The sequence below is a fragment of the Apodemus sylvaticus genome, chromosome 1 (assembly GCF_947179515.1).
Source record: "Apodemus sylvaticus chromosome 1, mApoSyl1.1, whole genome shotgun sequence".
NCBI lineage: Eukaryota > Metazoa > Chordata > Mammalia > Rodentia > Muridae > Apodemus > Apodemus sylvaticus.
The window spans coordinates 86,102,805-86,115,907 of NC_067472.1; the positions used below are offsets into that span (position 1 = coordinate 86,102,805).

The following is a 13,103-nucleotide window of genomic DNA, read 5'->3' on the forward strand; positions in this document are numbered from 1 at the left end:
AACATCTATGTTCCAAATGCAAGGGCATCCTCATTCTTAAAAAAAAAAAAAAAAAAGAAAAACTTTACTAAAGCTCAAAGCACACATTGCACCTAACACAATAATTGTGGGCAACTTCAACACTCCACTCTCCTCAATGGATAGATCAGGAAAACAGAAAATAAACAGGGACACAGTGAAACTAATTGAAGCTTTGGACCAATTGGATTTAACAGAAATATATAGAACATTTTATCCTAAAGCAAAAGAATATACCTTTTGCTCAGCACCTCATGGAACGTTCTCCAAAATTGATCATATAGTTGGTCACAAGACAGACCTTAACAAATTTAAGAAGATTGAAATAATCCCATGCCTCCTATCAGATCACTATGGAATAAGAGTGGTCTTCAATAGCAACAAAAACAACAGAAAGCCCACATACACATGGAGGCTGAACAATACTCTACTCAATGATACCTTGGCCAAAGAAGAAATAAAGAAATCAAAGGCTTCTTAGAATTTAATGAAAATGAAGACACAACATACCCAAATCTATGGGATACAATGAAAGCAGTGCTAAGAGGAAAACTCATAGCCCTGAGTGCCTCCAAAAAGAAAATGGAGAGATCATACACTAGAAGCTTAACGACACACTTGAAAGCCCTGGAACAAAAAGAAGCTAATTCACCCAGAAGGAGTAGAAGACAGGAAATCATCAAACTCAAGAGCTGAAATCAATCAAGTAGAAACAAAGAGAACCATACAAAGAATCAACAAAATCAGGAGCTGGTTCTTTGAGAAAATCAACAAGATAGATAAACCCTTAGCCAGACTAACCATAGGGCACAGAGACAGTATCCAAATTAAGAAAATTAGAAATGAAAAGGGAGATATAACAACAGAAACGGAGGAAATTCAAAAAGTCATCAGATCCTACTACAAAAGTCTATAAGCAACACAACTGGAAAATCTGGAGGAAATGGACAATTTCCTAGACAGATATCAAATACCAAAATTAAATGAGGACCAAATAGATCATCTAAACAGTCCCATAACCCTTAAAGAAATAGATGGGGTCATAGAAAGTCTTCCAGCCAAAAAAAGCACAGGACCAGATGGTTTTAGTGCAGAATTCTGTCAGACCTTCAAAGAAGACCTAACACCAATACGCTGCAAATTATTCCACAAAATAGAAACAGAAGGAATACTACCCAACTTGTTCTACAATAACGCTGATACCAAAACCACACAAAGATCTAAAAAATAAGGAGAACTACAGGCAAATATCCCTTAAGAATATCGACGCAAAAATATTCAATAAAATTCTTGCCAATCAAATCTAAGAACACATCAAAACAGTCATTGACCATGATCAAGTAGGCTTCATCCCAGGGATGCAGGGATGGTTCAATATATGGAAATCCAAAAAAATGCAATCCACTACATAAACAAACTCAAAGAAAAAAAACCACATGGTCATTTCATTAGATGCTGAAAAAGCATTTGACAAAATTCAACATCTTTTCATGCTAAAAGTCTTGGAAAGAACAGGAATTCAAGGCCCATACCTAAACATAGTAAAACTAATATACAGCAAACCGGTAGCCAACATCAAACTAAATGGAGAGAAACTTGAAGCAATCCCACTAAAATCAGGGACTAGACAAGGCTGCCCCCTCTCTCCATATCTTTTCAATATAGTACTTGAAATTCTAGCTAGAGAAATTAGACAACATAAGGAGGTCAAAGGGATACAAATTGGAAAGGAAGAAGTCAAACTATCACTATTTGCAGATGATATGATAGTGATAGATGATATGATAGTGACCACTTAAAAAACTCTACCAGAGAACTCCTACAGCTGATAAACAACTTCAGCAAAGTGGCAGGTAATAAAATCAACTCAAGCAAATCAGCAGCCTTCCTATACCCAAAGGATAAGCAGGTTGAGAAAGAAATTAGGGAAATGACACCCTTCACAATAGCCACAAACAATATAAAGTATCTTGGGGTGACTCTAACCAAACAAGTGAAAGATCTGTATGACAAGAACTTCAGGTCTCTGAAGAAGGAAATTGAAGACCACCTCAGAAAATGGAAAAATCTTCCATGCTAGTGGATTAGTAAGATTAATATAGTAAAAATGGCCATCTTGCCAAAAGCAATCTACAGATTCAATACAACCCCCTTCAAAATCCCAATTCAGTTCTTCATTGAGTTTGAAAGAGCAATTTTCAAATTCATCTGGAATAACAAAAACAAACAAACAAACAAACAACAACAACAACAACAAAACAGGATAGCTAAAACTATTCTCAACAGTAAAAGAACCTCCAGGGAAATCATTGTCCCAGACCTCAAGCAGTACCACAAAGCAATAGTGTTAAAAACTGCATGGTATTGGTACAGTAACAGGCAGGTAGATCAATGGAATAGGATTGAAGACCCAGAAATGAACCCACAAACCTATGGTCACTTGATCTTTGACAAAGGAGCTGAAACAATCCAGTAGAAAAAAGATAGCCTTTACAACAAATGGTGCTGGTTCAACTGGAGGTCAGCATGCAGAAGAATGCAAATTGATCCATTCTTATCTCTTTGTACTAAGCTCAAGTCCAAGTGGATCGAGGACCTTCAGATAAAACCAGACACACTGAAACTAATAGAAAAGAAACTGGGGAAGACTCTTGAGGACATGGGCACAGGGGAAAATTTCCTGAACAGAACACCAATAGCTTATGCTCTAAGATCAAGAATTGACAAATGGGACCTCATAAAATTATAGTTTCTGTAAGGCAAGGACACTGTCAAGCGGCAACCAACAAATTGGGAAAGGATCTTCACCAACCCTACATCCGACAGAGGGCTAATATCCAATATATACAAAGAACTCAAGATAGACTCCAGAGAGCCTAATAACCATATTAAAAAATGGGGTACAGATCTAAACAAAGACTTTTCACCTGAAGAACTTCAAATGGCTGAGAAGCACCTAGAAAAAATGTTCAACATCATTAGTCATTAGGGAAATGCAAATCAAAACAACCCTGAGATTTCACCTCACACCAGTCAGAATGGCTAAGGTTAAAAACTCAGGAGACAGCAGGTGTTGGCGAGGATATGGAGAAAGAGGAACATTCCTTCACTGCTGGTGGGATTGTAAGATGGTACAACCATTATGGAAATCAGTCTAGTGGTTCCTCAGAAAACTGGACATGACACTTCCAGAGGACCCTGCTATACCACTCCTGGGCATATACCCAGAGGACTCCCTGGCATGCAATAAGGACACATGCTCCACTATGTTCATAGCAGCCCTATTTACAATAGCCAGAAGCTGGAAAGAACCCAGATGTCCCTCAATGGAGAAATGGATACAGAAAATGTGGTATATTTACACAATGGAATACTACTCAACAATTAAAAACAATGAATTCATGAAACTCTTAGGCAAATGATTTGATCTGGAAAATATCATCCTAAGTGAGGTAACCCAATCACAAAAGAACACACATGGAATGCAGTCACTGATAAGTGGATATTAGCTCAGAAGCTCTGAGTACCCAAGACACAATTCACATATCAAATGACTCCCAAGAAGAAGGAAGGAGAGGTCCCTGGTCCTGGAAAGGCTTGATCCAGCATTGTAGGGGAGTACCAGGACAGAGAAGTAGGAAGGGGTTGATTGGAGAACAGGCAGAGGGAAGAGGGCTTATGGGACTTTGGGGGAGGGGGGAAATCATTTGGAATGTAAACAAAAAATATAGAAAATAAAAAATTAAAAAAACTAAAAGAAATAGTAGCTTTTTTCTAATTTTATAAATATGATAAACTCAGTGTATTGGCTGTTTTGCTTTGTTTCTGACAACTTAGTATGAGCTAGAGTCATCTAGAAAGAGGAGGCCTCGGCTGAGTATTGGGAGGTGGTTTTATGCATTGTATATTTCTGTGCCAGAAATCTGGTTGCAGTTCAGAATACTGGAGTATCTCCTGTCTCCATGACATGTAAAGGTTTTCCATCACCTCTGATTGATTAATTAAGTGCTAACCATTCAGCAGGAGGGAAGGATTTCTGATCCCACAGGGTCCCAAGTGGGCGTTGGGTTGGGAGGGAGGGATGAAGAGAAGGGGAGAGAGAGGGAAGGAGGAGGACCATGAAGATTCATCATGAGCAGGTTGCCAAGGGAGCAACCATTAGGACACACATGGAACAGAGCAAGACTCGAGTAATGGGGCATTTGGCTGGGAATAGGCTGACATGTTCAGGTTAAAATAGATGAGTTATCTGCCCAGCTATAATGCTTGCAGCTTGTTAATAAATATAAGGTCTCTGTGTTATTTATTTGGGAAAGACGGGTAAGTAGAGAAAACCCCAGAATTACATTTACAGTTGAGGACTTGCCTCTGTAACACTGATCTGTGGGCAGATCTGTAGAGTACTTTCTTGATTGGTGACTGGTGTTGGAGAGTCTACATTCCCTCCCCCTCTCCTCCCACCACCCAATCCCTACCCCTGAGCATTGCCATTCTTTGGCAGTGGTCCGAGGCTGTATAAGGAAGGAAGCCATAAGAAGCAAACCAGTAAGCAGTGCTACTCCATTGACTCTGTTTAGTTCCTGCCTCCAAGCTCCCTGATTTACTTAAAATGATAGAGTGTGATGTAGAGGCATAAGGTCAAATAAATCCTTTGCTCCCTAAGTTGTTTTGGGTCATGGTTATTTATCAATACAACAGAAAGCTGGGAGTAGGACCTGTGTCTTGCCCAGAGAGCAGCAGAGGAAGAGATTCCCTGTGGCCATATTCGCTCCCTGCCAGGACAGAAAAGGTCTCTAGGTACTGGATCACCCTGAGCTTTAGATCTCTGGGGTTGCAAATCTCCAGGGGTCTGCCTGCACTCAGGAACTGAGCACATAGGTGGTTCATCTGCAAGCCAATCCATTGTGGGACCTGTATCCTATGTGAGAATCAACAGAAGGAGTGACCCCCACCACACCATCTTCGCTCCATACAGACAAAGAACACCTGGTTGACCTTGACAACCTAAGTATAACATTGCTTGAGGCAAGACTGAACAGGGCTCCAAAGGCACAAAAGAGGAATGCAGCATATAAGTAATCTGTGCCAGATGAAACCAAGTCATCCAGTGTTGCAGAAATAACCTTAAAGATCCACAGTAGGTTGAAGCACCAGCCAGTGACAATAAGACCATCTAACACCTGGGAAAACTAGATGGCTAAAGGCAAACGTAGGAACGTTACTAACAGAAACCAAGGCATTATGGCAGCATCTGAACCCAATTCTCCAACAATAGCAAGTCCTGGATACCCCAACATACCAGAAAAACAAGATTTGGATTTAAAATCACTGGTCATGATGCTGGTACAGAAACACATGAAGGACATACTAAAAGAAATTCAGGAGAAAATGGATCAAAAATTAGAAGCCCTTACAAGGGAAACAAAAAATCATTGAAAGAAATTCAGGAGAATACAAAAGCCAATAAGGAGGAAACGCAAAAATCACTTAAAGAAATACAGAACTTTGATCAACAGGCAGAAGTCATGAAAGAGGAAACACAAAAATCTCTTAAAGAATTAGAGGAAAACACAAACAAGCAAATGATGGAACTGAGCAAAAACTTCCAGGATCTAAAAACAGAAGTAGAAACAACTAAGAAAGCACAAAGGGAGACAACTTTGGAGATAGAAAACCTTGGGAAGAAATCAGGGACCATAGACGCAAATACCAACAACAGAATACAAGAGATAGAAGAAAGAATCTCAGATGCCAAAGATACCATAGAAACCATGGACTCAACAGTTAAAGAAAATGCAAAATGCAAAAAGCTTGTAACCCAAAATGTCCAGGAAATTTTGGGTAACATTTGTTTTTTTGTTTGTTTGTACTTTTTTAAAAAAGATCTTGCTACATTCTTTTAGCTTCCATCGGATTTCTTAATTTATTGTCCTAGTTTACTTTCATTTGAAATGTAAATAAAAAATATATCAATTTAAAAAAAAGAAATACATCATACTAAGTGAGGTAACCCAGACTCAAAAGGTGAATCATGGTATGCACTCACTAATAAGTAGATATTAACCTAGAAAACTGGAATACCCAAAACATAATCCACACATCAAATGAGGTACAAGAAGAAAGGAGGACTGGCCCCTTGTTCTGGAAAGACTCAGTGAAGCAGTATTCGGCAAAACCAGAACGGGGAAGTGGGAAAGGGTGGGTGGGAGTACAGGGGGAGAAAAGGGGGCTTATGGGACTTTCGTGGAGTGGGGGGCTAGAAAAGGGGAAATCATTTGAAATGTAAATAAAAATATATTGAATAAAAAAAAAGAAATACAGTATTCAGAGATGAAATTCTCAAAAAGAATTTTAACAAAAACAATTATGGGGCTAAAATGGTGGCTTAGTTGTTAACACCACCGCTGTTCCTCCAGAAGCCTTAGGTTCAATTCCCAACACCTATATGGGAGTCCAAAACTGTTTGTGACTCCAGGCTCTCAAGAGCTGATACCTTCTTCTGGGTTCCATAGGCACAGGCAGATGTGCACAGTCATATATGCAGGTAAAATACCAACACACATACTATCCCTTCTCCCAAAAATAGAAGGAAAAGAAAAGTATTATACACAATAAATGATCAAAAAAAGTACAATAACATTTCAGGGAGGGTCAGAATCTTGCTGAGCAACAACAAGGACCTGGTTTGGCTTCACATGAAAGCCAGAAATGTCAGCACACGTTTAATCCCAGGGCTGGGTGAGACAAATGAATGCTTATGTCCATGTTACATACAGAACAACATATTATAAAAAGACACAGTCAGGCTCTAAAACAAACATTTCCATGTACTGGAAACATAAGTCTAAGTGGTGTGCAAGGCCAAGCCTGCTGGTCTCTGAAGCAGATGCTAACAGCTGGCAGGTCTGCTCCTCTGAGGTAAGCAACTTAACAGTGCTCCATGAAAGATTTGAAACAGAAGTCAGACTTGCTCATTTTAGTCAGGGTTATTGGTGAAAAATTCTTGGCACCTCTATGGATTGTACAAAGTGCTGTATCCTCCTCTGTTGTGAATATATACTACAAAGGTACAATAGGTCATTCACCTCTTTATTTGAAGAACACTTAATAGTTTGACAGTTTCTATAAGAAGAAAGCTCATCTATATCCTGCGTCAAGAAAAGGAGTTTCTGACCCATTGAGTCCAGGCATTTTAAAATACTGTAAAAAAGTAAAGGAGATTAAAATAAGAATAGTCATTTTTTAGATTATGACTTGATAGTTAACTTTTGAGCCTATACTTCTGTCGGATATTGTAGTCACTAGCAATATTTAGCTATACAAATTTAAGTTCAAAGTTCAGTTAATCAACTGCATTAGTCACATGTGATTAGTGGGTACACTATCTAGCATATTTTCATCACTGCAGAAAGTCTAATTAGAAGATGTTATTCTAATTTTCCCTCCTATTAGGAATATACCTAAAGCTTTCTATCAAGATTTAAGCAACAGTCTAAGGATCTGACAGAATAATTATGCTTTGAAATCAAACCCTTTCTAAACATGTATGTATTTCCCCATTCTGGGCAATGCATCAAAGACTACAGGCTAAGTCTTCTAACTTAAGAATACCAACAAATCTAAATTTGTCTTCATTCGCTCCCCTAACCCCCAAGACAGTTTCTTAGCATAGCTCTGGGTGTCCTAGAACTCACTATATAAATCAGGCTGCCCTTGAACTCACAGAGATCTGTGTGCCTCTGCCTCCTGAGTGCTGGGATTAAAGGCTCTATAATCTCTTCTAATAATACTTAGTTAAATTATTTCTGTGTTTTTTAAATGAAAAATATCATTTGAAATCATATGAAATTGATCATATTCAGAAAACAAGAAAGCACATCCTTCATTTTCCTTTGCCATTGCTTTAAATGGAAAATACCACCTCACGTGTGTGGCTCCTCCCTCATCTCCTTGCTCTTGGTTGGCTGCTAGTGCCTCCAGATTGAACTCTGCAATCTATAAGAAAATAAAGCGTTAAGAATCATTTTAGTTTTTGTACAGCATTTGAGATGAAAATAAAATCACTTAAATGATATTCTCTGCTTCTTTAGAACTTTGGCTATGCCACTGCCTTAGCTGGCTTCAACCGTATCAGATGGTTATGGCTGCTTAGCCAAGAACAGCAATCTGTCCCTAGCTACTAATAGTTTAAAGAGCCAAGAAAGGCGGAGTGAACAGTGCAGGCAATTCTGGCTCATCACCATTCCTTACTCAGTCCCTAAAAATGCATTTCTCTGAAACATGTAACTTTTTAGAAATGAAAAACAATGACTTTTACAGCAACATCAAAAAAGTCAGTATATTAATATAAAACTGTTAAAAGTCTGGTATTTATTCATAAGGAGGGAGATGTACTTAGAAAGTGAGATATAATTTTTGTATGAAATCACTAATTTTATTTAAATCACATGAAAAATCCTGTTTTTCTACTTGAACTATCAAACAGCTTAAAAGGATTTTTTTTTAAAAAAAGAAATAATTGAAGCTAGACTAAAGTAACTCCTTACAGGCACTACTAAGTCCAGTTCCACAGAATCCAATGACCTCTGTGAGCACCAGTAACGCACACATGCTGACCCAACAATTATACATATAAAATAAAATGACATAAATAAATCTCTTTTTTTAAAAGAAGAGAAAAACTGCCCCTTTTAAAAAAGACTGCTGGCATTTGAGTATTCTGTTATCAAAACTGATTTGTACCAAAGGGAGATATAATTTTTTAAAAATAACCTATTTGGGGGTGTTCAAAAGATGGCTCAATGGTTAAGAGCACTTATTATGGAGAACCTAGGTTCAGTTCCTAGCATCCACATGGTGGCTCATGATTATTTCTAACTCCAATTCCAGGGCATCTCATGCCCTCTTCTGGCTTACATAGTCACCTGGCATGCACATGGTATACAGACATCAATGCAGGCAAAAACACTCATACACACAAAATAAATCTAAATGATAAGACTTACCAAACCACCAAACTATTTAGTCTCCCTGTGTCCTACCATTTCCAGAGGAACTGAAATTTATTAGTACGTGTGTACTAGTAACATATGCTAAAAAAAAAAAAATTACAACCATTCTTAAAGCATGAAGGAGGTGTGGTCCAGTCAGGTGCTCCAACAGGAGCTGGCACACTGGGAGGCAGAGGCAGTTTCAACATGACCAGTAGGCAGGTCGCGGATCACTGGCTCGAGGAAGAACTTATTCTGATTTCAATTACCTGTAGAAGCAAGGTCAGAATACTGGACAACAGGAAAGAGCTGGCAAAAGCCAAACTCAATTTCCCTGAATTCATTAGCATGGTCAGCACCTCTAAAGGAAACTAAGAACTTAGCTCTAGACAGCTAAGAGGGGTAAGGGGGCCCAAAACTCAAGAACTCCACCACACTCGTCATTCTCCTACCAATGCTATTGCCCATCAAGACATCAGGATGAGCCCAGGGCAGAGCTTGGAATAAGGAGCAGCATCTGGATCAGAACAACAGACTCCAAGCTGCACAGACTCTGTAGAGAACAGCAGTAGTGCAGTGACTCTGAAACTGAGAGACTCTCAACAAGCCCACCTTGGACAGAGCAGTAGGAACTATACTAATCAGGGGAATTTTGTGACAGAACCTTGTGCAGTATCCTCATAAACAACTAAAACTCTGAGCAGCCCACTGGGCAGTGGTAGAATTACATAGGGGTGTGACCATCATTCACAACCCCAAAGTTGGAAGAACACACAGAGGCGTTACTAGCATTTGTGTCTCTTACCTATGAAGTACTGCTCAGAGACAGAACCACTGGGGAGAACAGGACTTCTTATCACAGAGGAACGACCAGAGGTGGCATGGGCTTCTGACAGCCAAGAAATGTTACAACTGAACTCCAGCCATCAGAGTTTTCACATTCCTTAGCTCCATCCAACTCTTCCTTCATGTTCATTCCACATTATTTAATACTCAATTGTCAATTTGGCATGGTAACTAGGTCCTGCTTAATTTCCTCTTATATTGCTTATTTCCCTTTACTCTTTTTTTTCCCTTTTCATTTTCTTCTAAAGAAAGGGTCTGTCTGACTCAGTCTCCAGAGAGATGAGGTTGTTATCTGATTACTCATCTTTACCTTTCTCTTTTCAGTTTACCTTTAATCAAAATTATTATCCCCCACAGTTTTGTCCATACAGGTCCTTTAATCCAAGTACTTGGAAGGAAAATATAGTAGGATCAATACAAATTTGAAGCCAGTCTGGGCTATATATACATAGTAGTAAGTTACAGTCCAGCCAGGGTATGCAGTAAGACACTTGTAATGGTAATGGGGGAGGGGGTTGCTACGTCCTTTTTGTAACTATATAACTGTAGAGTGTTTCTACACCTTCTGTAGCTCATTCTAGAATAACTGACACAGACACCTGGTATTTGTTATCAATAAGCTGTAAGCCTGAGATGGGTTTCTAAACCTTTACCTCTCAGCAGCAGGCCTCATTGAACTAACAATTGGAACCTTGCCCTGGCTTTCTGTATCACTTGTGTGTCCTCATGGCAAATCCCTTGGTGACCTGCTCCTTATAACTCCTCTTGGACCTTCTGCCTCAAGGCTACCTCTTCTCTCCTTCTTCATGATTCTCCTCATACCTCTCTTCCTATCTGAGACCCCTGGCTGGGATTGGAAGTCCTACACTTTTCTCTTCTGCACAGCTAATTGTCATATCAGCTCTTTATTGACCAATCAGGTGATAGAGGGGTGGGTGACGCTTCATAAAAATAACAATACCAACATACAGCCTGTACTCAAACCTTGCTAACACAAAGACAACCTTTACATGGTTGTCCCTACAAATAGTGCCTCAAGAAAACCAACACCACCACCAACAAGAAAAATAATTTTACAGTCTGTCAGAAAGTGTCCTTTTCAGATCTATACCCACTGAACTGCTGCTCAAACACTGGAATATGCACCTATTCGATTCCAAGAGAGCATAAAAATTATCATACATGGCATCAGTTCAAAGATCACCATCACCAACATGGTGTTCAGTATATTTAATGCACTGTGTTAAGAGCTATATATACATAGTTATGTGCCTCAATATTAACCCAGCAAACTACATATTTTCATTTAAAGATTTGGAAACAAGTTGTTCAGAGAAGCTGCCAGTTTATATAACTAGATAGATACTGTATAGCGTACTTTTAAATAAATAAGTCCAATGTCAGAGACTATATATACTTAGTATATTACTGATATGGGTCTTAAATTCTAATTGTGGTAATGTGAATATGCTTGGCCCATCAGATCTATACCCACTGAACTGCTGCTCAAACACTGGAATATGCACCTATTCGATTCCAAGAGAGCATAAAAATTATCATACATGGTATCAGTTCAAAGATCACCATCACCAACATGGTGTTCAGTATATTTAATGCACTGTGTTAAGAGCTATATATACATAATTATATGCCTCAATATTAACCCAGCAAACTACATATTTTCATTTAAAGATTTGGAAACAAGTTGTTCAGAGAAGCTGTCAGTTTATATAACTAGATAGATACTGTATAGTGTACTTTTAAAAATAAATAAGCCCAATGTCAGAGACTGTATATACTTAGTATGTTAGTGATATGGGTCTTAAATTCTAATTGTGGTAATGTGAATATGCTTGGCCCAAGGAATGGCACTATATGAAAGTGTGGCCCTGTTGGAGGAAGTGTGTCACTGTGGGCATGGGCTTTAAGACCCTCATCCTAGCTTCCTGGAAGTCAGTCTTTTCCTAGTGGCCTTCAGATGAGTAGGTAGAACCTTCAGCTCCTCATGCACCATGTCTACTCCCAAATTGATGATAATGGCCTGAACCTCTGAACCTGGAAGCCAGCCCCAATTAAATGTTGTCTTTATAAGAGTTGTCTTGGTCATGGTATCTGTTCACACAGTAAAACCCTAACTAAGATACTAGCCTTAATCACATCACTAATTTTGTAAAGAAATGTAACAACAGAAATAATGATCTATCAGTTTTGTAATATTAAGCAAGATACTAACCTTCTTTGGCCCATACTTAAGAAAATACTGAACCAGCTCAAGAGCTGTTCTAGCATCTTCTATGCTATCATGGCCAGGCTTCTTAGAACACTGAATATCTTTCCTAGAAAGTAAAGAAGAAATGTATATATTTGGGAATATTTTCAAATGGTTATTTCTTTTAAACACAGTATATAAAGTTTTACCATTATAACAATTAGATTTGTACCATAACAATCAAGATTCCTTTTTTCCGTTCAACTGCTAGTCTTTAACAGAGGTACTGGGCATCTAGAACAACCAGAAATGGCTTTGATCACAGGAAGTAGACTACATGAATCAAAGATTAGCCAATGAAGTCTCTAGCCTATTCCCCAGACATTCTAAAACGTATCAACAGTTAAAGTTTCCTTCCAGAAGTTTATTATTTCATATGCAAATATCTATATTTAAGTATCTCCTTGTTTATGAAGAATCTTTTCTTCTTCTTCTTTTTTTTTTTTTTGGATTTGGTTTTTTCAAGACAGCGTTTCTCTGTATAGCTCTGGTTATCCTGGAATTCACTCTGTAGTCCAGGTTGGCCTCAAACTCAGAAATCTGCCTACCTCTGCCTCCCAGAGTGCTTGGATTACAGGCATGCACCATCACCGCCCAGCTGAAAAATCTTAAATGTGGATATATTTCTGATATTATACCTACTAAATCTAATTTACTATACCAATATATATTAATATCAATATCTATATGTATACTACTCAGCAACTCTATTTTGTTCTAAGTAATATCTTAGGGCTTTCCACATTAGCATATATAAATCTATCTCAGTCCTTTGAACAATAACACAAATAACTGTAATTTAACCAGTCCTCTACCATTTTTCTCCTTTTCATTTTGAACCATCTTGCAATGAACATGCACTTAAATGCTTCAAAACTGTAAGATATACTCAATAATTATGTTATAGTTTAAAATTCTATGATAGTTGGGACTAAAGCTAAGGCCTTAAACATGATAGGCAAATGTTTTATCTCTAACCT

The 13,103-nt window shown here is 38.3% G+C and overlaps 1 protein-coding gene across 4 annotated transcripts in view; it reads right to left on the reverse strand.

Annotated features, from left to right (window-relative positions):
* Nucleotides 1-13,103, reverse strand: part of Rexo5 (RNA exonuclease 5) — an 80,190-nt gene that overhangs the window by 40,965 nt on the left and 26,122 nt on the right. For 3 of the 4 annotated variants that reach the window (XM_052200183.1, XM_052200211.1, XM_052200201.1), the window contains 3 exons: nucleotides 12,088-12,190; nucleotides 7,940-8,013; nucleotides 7,104-7,218 (listed from right to left, as the gene is read on the reverse strand). In XM_052200183.1, the coding sequence (XP_052056143.1) occupies nucleotides 7,104-7,218; nucleotides 7,940-8,013; nucleotides 12,088-12,190 (292 nt within the window). The remainder of the gene's footprint in view (nucleotides 1-7,103; nucleotides 7,219-7,939; nucleotides 8,014-12,087; nucleotides 12,191-13,103) is intronic. The other variant, XM_052200192.1, reaches the window with a different exon arrangement.